Here is a 13494-nt window from a genome sequence, read left to right as displayed (position 1 = left end):
GCTGAACCTGACAGACAGGCAGTGAAGATTAAAATAACCATTGGAAACAAGGGACTCATCAAATTAACACATCAGGACTATCCAATGAGGATCAAAAAGACCTGGTGAAACTCTGGAATACAACACGAAGATGAATTCAGTGTACAGGTGAATTTCAGGATCCATTGGTTAGAGCTTAAGGCATTCAGACAACAACCTAAAGAGTCAACTGATCAGTTTGTAAGCTGTGATAAGGGCAGAGGCTGTGATTTTCTGAAGCCCAGTTGTTAGTGAATTATGGAACTTGTCATTGCTTCAACGCCAATCAAAACCTCCCAGAGAGACCTATTAGAAAGAAAAAGCATGATATCAACACCTTGTTGAAAAACAGTAGGAAGTATGAAGCCATTGTGGCAGGAAGGCAACGTTTGCAAGTGGTGGGTGTGGCTGCAAGTATTGGCAAAGTGTCCAAGATGCCAAAACAGAATAAATCCTGTGGGCGGTGCAGTCTCGTCCACCAGTTGTGGAAATGTCCAGCATTTCAAGACCACTGCAAGATGTGGGGTTTGAAAGGCCAGTGGGCACATCAGTGCAGGAAATCTGGCTACGACAGTGTGATCAGAGCTGAATAATAAGCTACGGTCAAAAAGTGTATTCAGTGTACTGGCAGCAGTAATAAGAAGTGTACCAAAAGTCAATGCAAGCACAGACACATTAGGTCGGCAATAGGACAGACCAGGTGGAAAACACCATGAAGAAAGCACTTAAACATTAAAGTGAGCAGGCTTTCTACACCGTAAATGTGGCACGATGTGTGGATGTGATTATATAGCTAGATGTTTTTGTCACAATCAACATTATATATCCGAACAAGAACGGCAAACATATGTTCAAAGCCAATGTAGACACTAGAGCTAGTACCAACATTCTGCCATTAAGAATCTTAAAAGACATGCATCTTGACAAATGGGATTCAACGGTACAGTCTACAATAGCCAGGTTGACAGCTTACAATGGGTAACCAATCCATTTTATTGGTACACTGACATTAAAATGCAGCTTTGACAAGCCCGCATGGTCATCGCAACTTTTCTACTTGGTAGACACAAATGCTCCAGCAATAGCAGGATTGACAGCATGTAGGGAGCTCAAAATTGCAACCATATGCGAAATCAACAATGCACCACTGGGGGAAGAAAATATTTTGAAATGACCCTATCTCGTCAGTCCATGACTTACAACTGAAGTCCCCAAGCAGGTTTGATGCTGTGGAAAATTTCAATGGTGATGCTATTTTGCTTTTAAGGGAAGATGCAATTCCTTCAATTGAGCCACCTACCAAGTGCAGTGTACCTATTCAGGAAAAGCTAAAGACTGAATTAGATGATAAGGAACGAAATGGCATTATTCGTCCAGTGCAAAAACACACTGACTGGTATAGCTCTATTACATGTGTAATAATTAAAGATGATACAATTCGGGTGTGTTTGGACCCGAAATGTTTGAATCGTGCACTTGGTGTCCACATAAAATTCCGACAATGGAAGAATTAAACCCAAGTTTTGCTTTATCACAGGCAGTGAATAGTGCAGTGCCACAAAGATCAATGCTGGGGCCTCAGCTATTTACAATCTATATTAATGATTTAGATGAAGAGACAGAGAGTAATGTATCAAAGTTTGCTAATGATACAAAGCTAGGTGGGCAGGTGTGGGAGGGGGGGAACACAGGTGGCAATGAGATATAGAGAGGTTAAATGTGTGGGTAATAAGATGGAGATGGAATATAATGTAGGGAAGTGTGAAGTTATTCGATTTTGGTTGTAAGAATAGCAAAGCAGAATATTAATTAAAAGGTGAGAAACTTGTACGTGTTGATATCCAAAGAAAAGGGTGTGCTTGTACAAGGAATGCAGAAGGTTAGCACACAGATGCAGCAAGCAATTAGGAAGGCAAATGGCATGTTGGCCTTTATTGCAAGGGGGCTGAAGTACAAGAATAAAGAAGCCTCGCTGCAATTGTATAGGGTTTTGGTGACACCACATCTGGAATAGTGTGCGCAATTTTGGTCTCCACATTTAAGAAAGGAGATACATACATTACAGGCAGTACAGGGATATGGGAGCTAGCAGGAAAATGGAGTTGAAGCCCAAGATCAGCCATGATCATACTGAATGGTGGAGCAGGTTTGACAGGTGATTATGTCTGCTCCTGTTCCTATTTCTTGTGTTCGTGCTAGAGCAAAGCTTTTCTCCAAATTAGATGTGAAACATGCTTATTGGTTTATGCATTTATCAGAAGGATCACAGGAACTAACTACATTTGGAACACCATTTGGAAGGTATTTCCAGAGATTACCATTTGGCTTATCGATAAATCAAGATATATTCCAGCAACATATGTATAGTGTCACAACCATGTAAAAGGCATTTCCTTAAAGTGGTCCATGAGCTAAGAATGTGTGTGTGTGTGTGTGTGTGTGTGTGTATATATAGCCCCCTTTCAATTTCCGAGTGATTAAATTTAAAAAATAACCCAGCAAGGAAGCTTTATTCTTAAACAGGATACATGAAGTCCTCACTATAAGTTGCCTTGAAGTCATTTTGCTTTAACATCGTTTACTCTTTAGGATTACTTTTGATTTATGTTGCCATTTTCCACCTTACATCGTCTGCACTCTGGCCCGCACACTAGCAACCCACCCCCCCACCCCAAAACCCCATGCTGGCTCTTGGCCGCCATGTTCTGATGCCACAGCCACCGCTGCAGTCACCAGAGGCCCACGATGCAGGAAGGGAGTGAGGCCTGAGATGTGACAGCAGGAATGCAAGGCAGTGACAGGAAGCTGCTGGCCAGTGATCAGGCGATGAGGTGTCAGTGACCTGGAGCGGAGGGATGGAGCACCATTCCCCCCACCCCCCCACCTGGCATCATCCACTGCTAGTCCCAGTTCCTGCTGCCACACCACCCCATGCACTTTTTCGGCAGACCCCCCTCCCCTAGAGACACCGAGATAGGGAGAGAGAGAAAAAGGGGTGGGGGGGAGAGAGAGAGAGAGAAAAAGGGGTGGGGGGAGAGAGAGAGAGAGAAAAAGGGGTGGGGGGGAGAGAGAGAAAAGGGGAGGGGGAGAGAGAAAAGGGGAGGGGGAGAGAGAAAAGGGGGGGGGGAGAGAGAGAAAAGGGGGGGGGAAGAGAGAGAAAAGTGGGGGGAGAGAGAAAAGGGGGAGAGAAAAGGGGGGGGAGAGAGAAAAGGGGGGGAGAGAGAAAAGGGGGGGGGAGAGAGAAAAGGGGGGGGAGAGAGAAAAGGTGGGGGAGAGAGAAAAGGGGGGGGAGAGAAAAGGGGGGGGAGAGAAAAGGGGGGGGAGAGAAAAGGGGGGGGGAGAGAAAAGGGGGGGGGGAGAGAAAAGGGGGAGAGAAAAGGGGGGGAGAGAAAAGGGGGGGGGAGAGAAAGGGGGGGGAGAGAAAGGGGGGGGGAGAGAAAAGGGGGGGAGAGAAAAGGGGGGGAGAGAAAAGGGGGGGGTGAAAAGGGGGGGAGAGAGAGAAAAGGGGGGAGAGAGAGAAAAGGGGGGCAGAGAGAGAAAAGGGGGGGAGAGAGAGAAAAGGGGGGGAGAGAGAGAAAAGGGGGGGGGAGAGAGAAAAGGGGGGGGGGAGAGAGAGAGAAAAGGGGGGGAGAGAGAGAAAAGGGGGGGAGAGAGAGAAAAGGGGGGGAGAGAGAGAAAAGGGGGGGAGAGAGAGAAAAGGGGGGGAGAGAGAGAAAAGGGGGGGAGAGAGAGAAAAGGGGGGAGAGAGAGAAAAGGGGGGGAGAGAGAGAAAAGGGGGGGAGAGAGAGAAAAGGGGGGGAGAGAGAGAAAAGGGGGGGAGAGAGAGAAAGGGGGGGAGAGAGAGAAAGGGGGGGAGAGAGAGAAAGGGGGGGGAGAGAGAGAAAGGGGGGGGGGAGAGAGAGAAAGGGGGGGGAGAGAGAGAAAGGGGGGGGGAGACGAGACAGAAAAGGGGGGGGGTGAGACAGAAAAGGGGGGGGGGAGACAGAAAAGGGGGGGAGAGACAGAAAAGGGGGGAGAGAGACAGAAAAGGGGGGGGGGGGAGACAGAAAAGGGGGGGGGGAGACAGAAAAGGGGGGGGGGGAGACAGAAAAGGGGGGGGGAGACAGAAAAGGGGGGGGGGAGAGAGACAGAAAAGGGGGGGAGAGACAGAAAAGGGGGGGGGAGAGAGACAGAAAAGGGGGGGGAGACAGAAAAGGGGGGGGGGGGAGACAGAAAAGGGGGGGGGAGAGACAGAAAAGGGGGGGAGACAGAAAGGGGGGGGAGACAGAAAAGGGGGGGAGACAGAAAAGGGGGGGAGACAGAAAAGGGGGGGAGACAGAAAAGGGGGGGAGACAGAAAAGGGGGGGAGACAGAAAAGGGGGGGAGACAGAAAAGGGGGGGAGACAGAAAAGGGGGGGAGACAGAAAAGGGGGGGAGACAGAAAAGGGGGGGAGACAGAAAAGGGGGGGAGACAGAAAAGGGGGGGAGACAGAAAAGGGGGGGAGACAGAAAAGGGGGGGAGACAGAAAAGGGGGGGAGACAGAAAAGGGGGGGAGACAGAAAAGGGGGGGAGACAGAAAAGGGGGGGAGACAGAAAAGGGGGGGAGACAGAAAAGGGGGGGAGACAGAAAAGGGGGGGAGACAGAAAAGGGGGGGAGACAGAAAAGGGGGGGAGACAGAAAAGGGGGGGAGACAGAAAAGGGGGGGGAGACAGAAAAGGGGGGGGAGACAGAAAAGGGGGGGGAGACAGAAAAGGGGGGGGAGACAGAAAAGGGGGGGGAGACAGAAAAGGGGGGGGAGACAGAAAAGGGGGGGGAGACAGAAAAGGGGGGGGAGACAGAAAAGAGGGGGGAGACAGAAAAGGGGGGGAGACAGAAAAGGGGGGGAGACAGAAAAGGGGGGGAGACAGAAAAGGGGGGGGAGACAGAAAAGGGGGGGAGACAGAAAAGGGGGGGAGACAGAAAAGGGGGGGAGACAGAAAAGGGGGGGGACAGAACAGGGGGGGAGACAGAAAAGGGGGGGAGACAGAAAAGGGGGGGAGACAGAAAAGGGGGGGGAGACAGAAAAGGGGGGGGAGACAGAAAAGGGGGGGGAGACAGAAAAGGGGGGGAGACAGAAAAGGGGGGGAGACAGAAAAGGGGGGGAGACAGAAAAGGGGGGGAGACAGAAAAGGGGGGAGACAGAAAAGGGGGGGAGACAGAAAAGGGGGGGAGACAGAAAAGGGGGGGGAGACAGAAAAGGGGGGGGAGACAGAAAAGGGGGGGGAGACAGAAAAGGGGGGGAGACAGAAAAGGGGGGGAGACAGAAAAGGGGGGGAGACAGAAAAGGGGGGGGGAGACAGAAAAGGGGGGGAGACAGAAAAGGGGGGGAGACAGAAAAGGGGGGGAGACAGAAAAGGGGGGGAGACAGAAAAGGGGGGGAGACAGAAAAGGGGGGGAGACAGAAAAGGGGGGGAGACAGAAAAGGGGGGGAGACAGAAAAGGGGGGGAGACAGAAAAGGGGGGGGGGAAGAGACAGAAAAGGGGGGGGGAAGAGACAGAAAAGAGGGGGGGAGAGACAGAAAAGGGGGGGCATTTTCAAAGCCACAAAAGGCATTTGATATCACATGGTTAAACTATAATCAATATTCCACCAAAAATAGAATTGCCAATTAGTAACACAAAAGTACACATGGACTGTTCCATTAGTTTTTCTCTCCCCAGGCAGCTACTCTACAGGCTGAAAACTAAAGTTTCTAAAGACAGTTTTTTTTTTAAATCCATTCATGGGTTGTGGGCATCACTGGCTCAGCTAGCATTTATTGCCCATCTCTAATTGCCCTTGAGAAGATGGTGGTAAGCTGCCTTCTTGAACCGCTGTACTCTGATGTAGGTATACCCACAGTGCTGTTAGGAAGGGTGTTCCAGGATTTTGACCCAGCTGTAGTGAAGGAACGGCAATATATTTCCAAGTCAGGATGGTGCGTGACTCAGAAGGGAACTTACAGGTGGTGGTGTTCCCCATGCATCTGCTGCTCTTGTCCTTCTCGGTGGTTGGGTTTGCAAATTTGGAAGATACTATCAAAGGAGCCTTGGTGAGTTGCTGCACTGCATCTTGTCGATGATACACACTGCTGCTACTGTGCATCAGTGGTGGAGGGAGAGAGTGTTGAAGGTGGTGGATGGGTTGCTTTGTCCTAGATGGTGTTGAGCTTCTCGAGTGTTGTTGGAGCTGCACTCATCCAGGCAAGTGGAGAGTATTCCATCTCACTCCTGACTTGTGTCTTGTAGATGGTGGACAGGCTTTAAGTGTCAGGAGGTGAGTTACTCTTCTGCAGAATTCCCAGCCTCTGACCTGCTCTTGTAACCACAGTATTTATATGTCTAGTCCAGTTCAGAATCTGTCCAATGGTAAACCCCAGGATGTTGATAGTGGGACAGTGATGGTAATGCCATTGAATTTCAATGTTAAAAGAAATACAGTTAACAGTAAATGTGTATTTCCCTCACTATCGATGGCATTGTCTGTAATTAAGCTGTTAACCTCTAGAGAGCCTGATAGCATTAGATTGAACATTTTCACGCATTCTGTAATCGTATCATTAAAGCAAGGAAGAGGATCTTAGGAAGCTTGCAAGTGTTCAAACGTGGCTTATGCAAGACTTCATACATTATGTGTAAAAAAAATGCCCAAGAATCTCATTGTTCTGTGAAGAAAAGTAATAATTTTTCTTCAGGCACTCATTTGTGATTGCAATTTATTGCGACCTAGAACTTAGAAAGTTGATTGAGGAATAAATTGTAAGGAATTCAGAATTACTTAGATCAACACTTCTGAAAACCAAATGACCCAATTCAGGCAGTCAAGCCTGAATATCTTGCAATATCTTTAAACTTACCTAAAAATAAAGTCTACCTAAACATGAAAATACTAAATGGAAATAATAAGCCTTAGTAGGAATGCATATACTACTAAAATGGATTACAAATGAAAAAAAAATGCTGTGGTTACAAATTGGGAAATCATTTTTATATCCCACTTGAGTGGGAACTAAATATACCAAAGTTGCCTTAACAAAAACTAAGAAAAAGCAATAATTTACTTCTCTATGGTATTCCTCTCATACTTGAAGATATCTCAGAGTGTTTTACATTAGGGTAAAAGGACAGCATATAAAAGATGAACTGAGAACTCAGAGAAGAGGTGGGGAGGAATGGATGGTTGAAGGTTATAATTTTGAGATCTTCCAAAGCATGGAGAAAGATGGCAAGATAGAGGGAGGGAGGAAGCTTCACTGGGCAGAGGCCTAACCGCTTAAGCAGCAGTCACATTAGTGGATAAGGAGGTGGAAACCACAAGTAAGCTGCTTAAATAATTCAAATTAATACATATTGAAGCTTGTGCAACTGAAGTCAATTGCTAAAATAGGTTGGGTTAAGCCTATAGCGGAATGTAAAAGCAAGAACAAGTCAGGCAGAGGGAGAAAGTTCAGCTTGGAGGAGATGGAGATGATGAAGGTGCAGAAGCATGTTAAAAGAAGCTGAGAGTAATATAGGTGTGGAGTAGGACTTCAGCATTAGTAGGCAGGCAAAGTTGTAACACTGGAAACAAGTGATATCGATAACTGAATAAATGTAGGAGAAGAAAGTTCAGCTTGGGATTAAACACCTCATTAAGGTTCCACAGATGTCGACATGGAAGCCAAGGACGCTAAAGACCTACAGAGACATGTAGGTGCTAGTGTTAACTGATGATGATGTCGTTGGTTTTACTTGCATCAAGTGAAAGAAATGCTGATTAATCTAGATTTAATGGCTGCAAGATTGATTGGTTGAGCATTTGGAGATACGATTGGGTGCCATCAGCGTATATACAGAAGCTGATCCTAGGGGGAGGTGATGGCGTAGTGGCATTGTTGGACATAGTAATCCAAAGGTCCAGGGTAATGCTCTGGGGACCCGGGTTCAAATCCTGCCACGGCAGATAGTAGAATTTGAATTCAAATTAAAAGTCAGAAGCTGATCCTAAGGGCACAATTTTGTTGTGGAGTTTGGAATCCTAACATCGGCCAAAACAGGAGACCCGAGCTCGCACTTGCTGACAGCAGGACCAGCTCAGCAATTTTATTGGAGGTGGTTCCTAAATGGCTGCCTCCAGGCTTGCCATCCAATTAACAAGGCCAGCAGGTCTGGAGCCTTTGCAGCCCCTGAGGGACCTGCTGAGGTAGCTCTCAGATTGAGAGGGTGCATCAACATGGAGGCCCTCTCAAAGAGCTAAGCATAAAAGTAAAAATCAGAGAGGTCAAGCTGGCAGGCTCCCCCAGATGGCCCATTAGAGCTGCAGGGACAGCCTTCCCTGCTGGCAGCCCTCTCTTTGGGGAATGGCGTATCCAGCTCCACCTAGTAGGAGCCTCGATTATTTAAATTGTCTGCTCACTTGCATTCAGCAGGTAGCCAGTGCACATTAGGTCCCGCTGGTGGGAAACTTCCCTGGAGGTAGCAATGTGTCAAGGAGCTGTCCCAACAAGGCAGTTTACCCAGTCTCCCACCCCAGGGCTGGAAAAATATTGCTTTATGTTTCTAGGTGATATTGTTAAGGTATAGCACATGAAGAGGTCAATAATCAAGGATGGAACCCTGGGGTACATTAGAAAGGACTGTGCAGGGAGGGAAGAAAAAAACTGTTAGAGGTAATGTAATACGTGGTGTATGACAAGAGAGATACTGGAAGAGGACAGAAACTGTCAAAAGTTTCACAGAGATCAAGGAGGATGAAGAGAGGAAACAAACAGGGGGCATAATCACACATGTAATTAATGACTTTGATGTGTTGTTTCAGTGGCATAAATAAGCATTGTATTTAGAAGGGGATATTTGGTCTTCAAGAGATGAGAACAAATAGGACTAAAACAAACATGTATACTCTGAAGGTATGTCTAAGTAGATATTTTCCATTTAAGTTAAATAAAATGCAAGTAGCATAGAATGCCCACAATGCAGCATAGCAAAAAACATCTTATTATTGCTGAAGAGAGAGACATGCTGTCGAAATTTTTCATCTTGCACTCATCAGGGCAGATGCAAGAATGCCAAATTTAACAGGAAGCAACAATTTATACTGTATGAGAAAAGGGTGCTGATTGGTTGGCCAGTCAGCTCTCAACCAACCAGAGCTGACTGACCAACCAATCAGCAAACTTTTCTCATGCAGTATAAATTTTTGCTTCCTTTGAAATTGGTATTCTTATAACTGTCCTGATGAATGCAAGATGAAAAATTTCAAAAGCATGTCTCTCTTTTCAGCAACACTCAAGTTCTGTACTACCAAGAGGATAGGCAAGATTTTTCCCAGTGTATTACTATGCTTTCCTGAAAATATACCTCTGTATATTTTAACTTTTCTTGCAGTTTCCTATTTTTTTCTTCCTCTCTTTGTTTATCCAGTTCTTGGAGCCACTTCTTTTGTTGTTCACGTTTTATTGCGCTGAAAGGATGCTCTAATGGCACAGATTCCTGTATGACATCAAAAGGGAGCACTTCAAAATAACACTCTCGTAAGTTAAATTAACTCAAAGGCAGAAATCATCCTACTTGCAATTTGAATGTTTTAAGCTATCAAACTATATTGGCAGTGGGATAACTAGTAGGCTCTCATTCTGCAATGGTTGCACTGATGCATATTTTAGTTCACTCCTGTATACACAACATAAATACACTGGAGCAATAACTTCAAGTAATAAAACTAGCATCTGTTGTTGTCTGAAGACAAGTATGATGGATCAAAGGACGCACTTTGGCATCAGTCCAGATATACATCATATAGGGAGTCATATTTCTGATATATCAATATAAAATACACAACTGTATCCTGAATCAGAGCAGTGAATTTTCATAACACTTTAGACTGGTAGGTTTACACTGCAATGCAGAATGTGCAATGAAATTGTATGGTATACAATGAAATTGTGGTATAAACGTAGTAAAATAAACTAATATTTGATAGCAATTTGACATAACGACAACAACATGGCTTTGATAAATGAAAGTAATGCATTGTTCAAATACTGAAGTAGGGAATAAGCTTTGGCTCCACATCAGAAGGCACAAAGATCAAGTCCCATTCCAGGCAGTTCAGGCAAGTGAAGATCCACAATCCAGCTCTGAACTGTAGAATATTCACATCCATTTGGAGTGAGAATGAGTGCCTGTGCTGCCACCCCAACTCTCCCTGCCAATTTATGGATTGTGGGAGCTCAAACTACTCCCATCATATGGAGCTAACCTGATTTTGAAGAATATTGGAAGAAGTATTCCCGTACCTGTATCTCAGACTGTCAATCAGTCTACAAATCCCTCCACTACTTGACAGTGCTCTCCAAAGGAAGAGTTTGAAAATACCAAAACAGTAACCTTGGTCTACTAGTTGTACTTAATCAAAACCTCAACATACAATAGCAGGTCTGCTTTTCACTCTTCATAACAGCAGAAATGCTTTCTCAAATAGATCTTTTTTGCTGGCCCAGCTCAAAAATAATGAACTATTCTCATTAAGCAGAATTAGTCATTTGTGATTAATTTTTTCCTAAGTAATACTGCGCACTTCATTAGTGTTCAACAGCAAATGATACGTTATTTTCTCATGTGACGTCGGGCGCTGGGAGGGAGCATGTGGAGAAAAAGTACTTCTTACCCCAAGCACAAAGGCTGAACGGATAGCAGCAGGTAAATCTGGAGAACTAAAGCTAGAAGCTTTGCCGACGTTACGATCTGAAGGAACGGTTGTACTCGCAGTGCTCGCCACAGTGGGGGCAGTGCTAATCACTCGACCATCAGTATATGGGCCAGATGCAGCCGGTAAAGTTGCTCGTGTCTAAGAACAATGAAGGCAACAATCTGCATGTTGTAATTTCATTACATATAACAGCATAATACTAGATTATCTCAGAAAGGTCTTAGTGTTAATGGTTATACAAAACTAAAAGAAAAAAATTCCTTCCAGATTTAAGAGAAATGCTTGACAAATACATTTCCACCTTAGAAGTTTCCACAATGAAGAACCTTTCACAGACACTTGTTCAGATCCTGATCCATCAAAGTTTTAATGTATCAGGGGGCTATCTTTTAGTCAGAGGACAATTACAATGTACTTTACTGTTTAAGTAGCAAAAATCATTTTAAACTTCCAAACAAATATGAAATTTGAGCAATTATATAGTAAAAGTACCATCTTGGAAATCCAATTAGTTAAATTTAGGCCTAAAGAAACGGAAGTAGATTATGACATTTAATTATACAAATTTTGCCATCTTTCATATGTCAAAACAACAATACATCTTCTGGGCCATCCTTCAACATAAACTAGATCCCTGAAAACAGATGCTTAGTTTTTGTGTGGCAACATTCTACCAGAGTCAAACTAGTCCAGGCCACCTACTGGCTGTGGATTGACTACTGGCCTGGACCTCCTCAACTACAGAAAAACCCACATTATGAATTTTTAGGTCCAGTGTCCCAATCATTGCACTAATTTTTTTTTTGTTTACAGGTCTGTCAAGCAAAACCATTGTTGCAGGCTGGCCTGGCTTTCTGATCTGCACGAGATGAGTTGGAACTACCGTTTAACTACTGCAAAGACATGTCAGAGCAAAGGGCATCTACAAAGTATTTTTCAAATTCAGTAATGAGGAATTGCTGCACTGTTATAGCTGCCATTTTTTGGATGAGACGTTATACCAAGGCCCCTTTGTTCTCTTAAGTGAAGGTAAAATATCCCCATAATACCATCTGAAGAACATGAGAGTTCACCCCTGTGCCCTGGCCATTATTCATCTGTCATCTATCACTAAAAAGATTTTGAGGTCATTTATCTCACTGGTGTTTCTGAGACTTGCTGTGAGAGATCTGGTTGCCATGTTTGCCTATATTATAACAGTGACTACACGTCAAAATTATTTAATTTTGTATTGTATCTGTAAATGCTTTGAGATGTCCTGAAGTTATGAAAGGTGCTACATAAATGCAAGTTTTTTCTTTCATACATCGATTGACTATCAACTACTTTGAATACCAGCAATGGCCAGTCAGTTATCGAAGACACTTCACTTTGCAATCAGTCAACTTTAGCATGTTAAGCTCTCTACTACGCCAGGTAGCACGTTTACGATTACTAATTTACATAGCCCATTAACATCCATACGGACAACTTATCTAGGTCCTAGCAACTGCACACTGCCTGGACATTTTCTGTGTGAACCTGTTTTAACCCTTCATATGCTGCTACTAGTAATAAAGATTTAAAATTAATAATCTAATATCCACCATTATAAAATTCTTCCAAGTACCTCACCCAAGCAGCCAGGCTTCACAGTGAGTTACTCAACAATAGAGAAGCATCAGTAAAGCCTGATGCTGTCCTTACTTAATGTCTAATAAGTGTACTTTCAGCAGCAGCAGTCTATACAAAAGCAGAAATATTTTTTGTTTTGATGAGAAAAATTATGTCATAACACTTTAAGGACATGTAGTACCTTTCTCACAATGTTCCTCTTCTACTGTGACTGAAAGACCTTGTATTATTTTATTTTTAGACAAACAGGGATCCTGCAAATCCATTTCCTGAACTTCTCAATGTGACAAATAGGGAAAATATCTAAGAAATTGGGCAAAGTAACATTTCTGTATGTGTGCGTCTGCACAACAAAATAGCTGCAGCAACATTATAAATAATATTGTGACCACTCAAGTCTGACTACAGATTTAATTAAAAAATAAGCATTTGCCTATTTTTCTTCAGTTAGAGATAAAACATGAAAAAACACAGGCAGGGAGAGAAAGAAAGAAAGGGGAGGAACAGCATGCAAAGGAGAGTAAAAGTATAAACTTTTTTTTAAACTCCTACCTTTGCTTCATATGTTGCAAGTATCTTCTCTGTTTTGGATTGTAGGGGTGCCCCTGCACCAGGCCTTCCCCACGGATTCCACTCCAAAAATTCTGAAGCTGCATTATCTTTTTCTAACAGTTTCTTTAAAGCCACCTGTTCATCTGCAGATTTTCAATAACCAAAAATATTGTCAATTACGTCAGATAGTCTTACTGGCAGTATTATTGATTCTGAAAATCAACTTTATGACCATGGAACCACAGTTTAGTCTCCATTTTTTAAGATGGGAAGAGAAAAAAAATAATATTTTTCTCTTCAGGACAGTGGATGTAGTAATGGAAAACTTTTATTTAAATGTTTTGTGTAAGCACTGATGGACACTATTTAAACCTCTATACAATATTCCAACAACTTGCTTTAGTTGCAGCCTCAAAAAAATTAGCACAAATATCAAAGTCTGACATTTCCAGCTCTAGCCAGCTTTACTAAAAGTTTTTTAAAAGTCCCAAGATGAAACTATTTCAGTTTGTTAAAAAGGACTTGCATTGATATCGCATGTCCCCAGAATATTTTAACAACTTGTATTTATATCATACTGTTCATGTAGAAAAACATCTCAAAGCGAGTCACTAAAACATA

General features: G+C 43.9%; 1 protein-coding gene across 2 annotated transcripts in view; it reads right to left on the bottom strand.

Annotated features, from left to right (window-relative positions):
* Nucleotides 1–13494, bottom strand: part of ccdc66 (coiled-coil domain containing 66) — an 84614-nt gene that overhangs the window by 33224 nt on the left and 37896 nt on the right. For both annotated transcript variants that reach the window (XM_078543527.1, XM_078543528.1), the window contains exons 7-9: nt 12874–13016; nt 10666–10845; nt 9357–9488 (exon numbers count right to left, since the gene is read on the bottom strand). In XM_078543527.1, the coding sequence (XP_078399653.1) occupies nt 9357–9488; nt 10666–10845; nt 12874–13016 (455 nt within the window). The remainder of the gene's footprint in view (nt 1–9356; nt 9489–10665; nt 10846–12873; nt 13017–13494) is intronic.

This window comes from Cetorhinus maximus, chromosome 6, assembly GCF_964194155.1.
Source record: "Cetorhinus maximus chromosome 6, sCetMax3.hap1.1, whole genome shotgun sequence".
NCBI lineage: Eukaryota > Metazoa > Chordata > Chondrichthyes > Lamniformes > Cetorhinidae > Cetorhinus > Cetorhinus maximus.
Note: the sequence above shows the minus strand (reverse complement) of the source record. Positions and strands in the feature narration are given on the sequence as shown.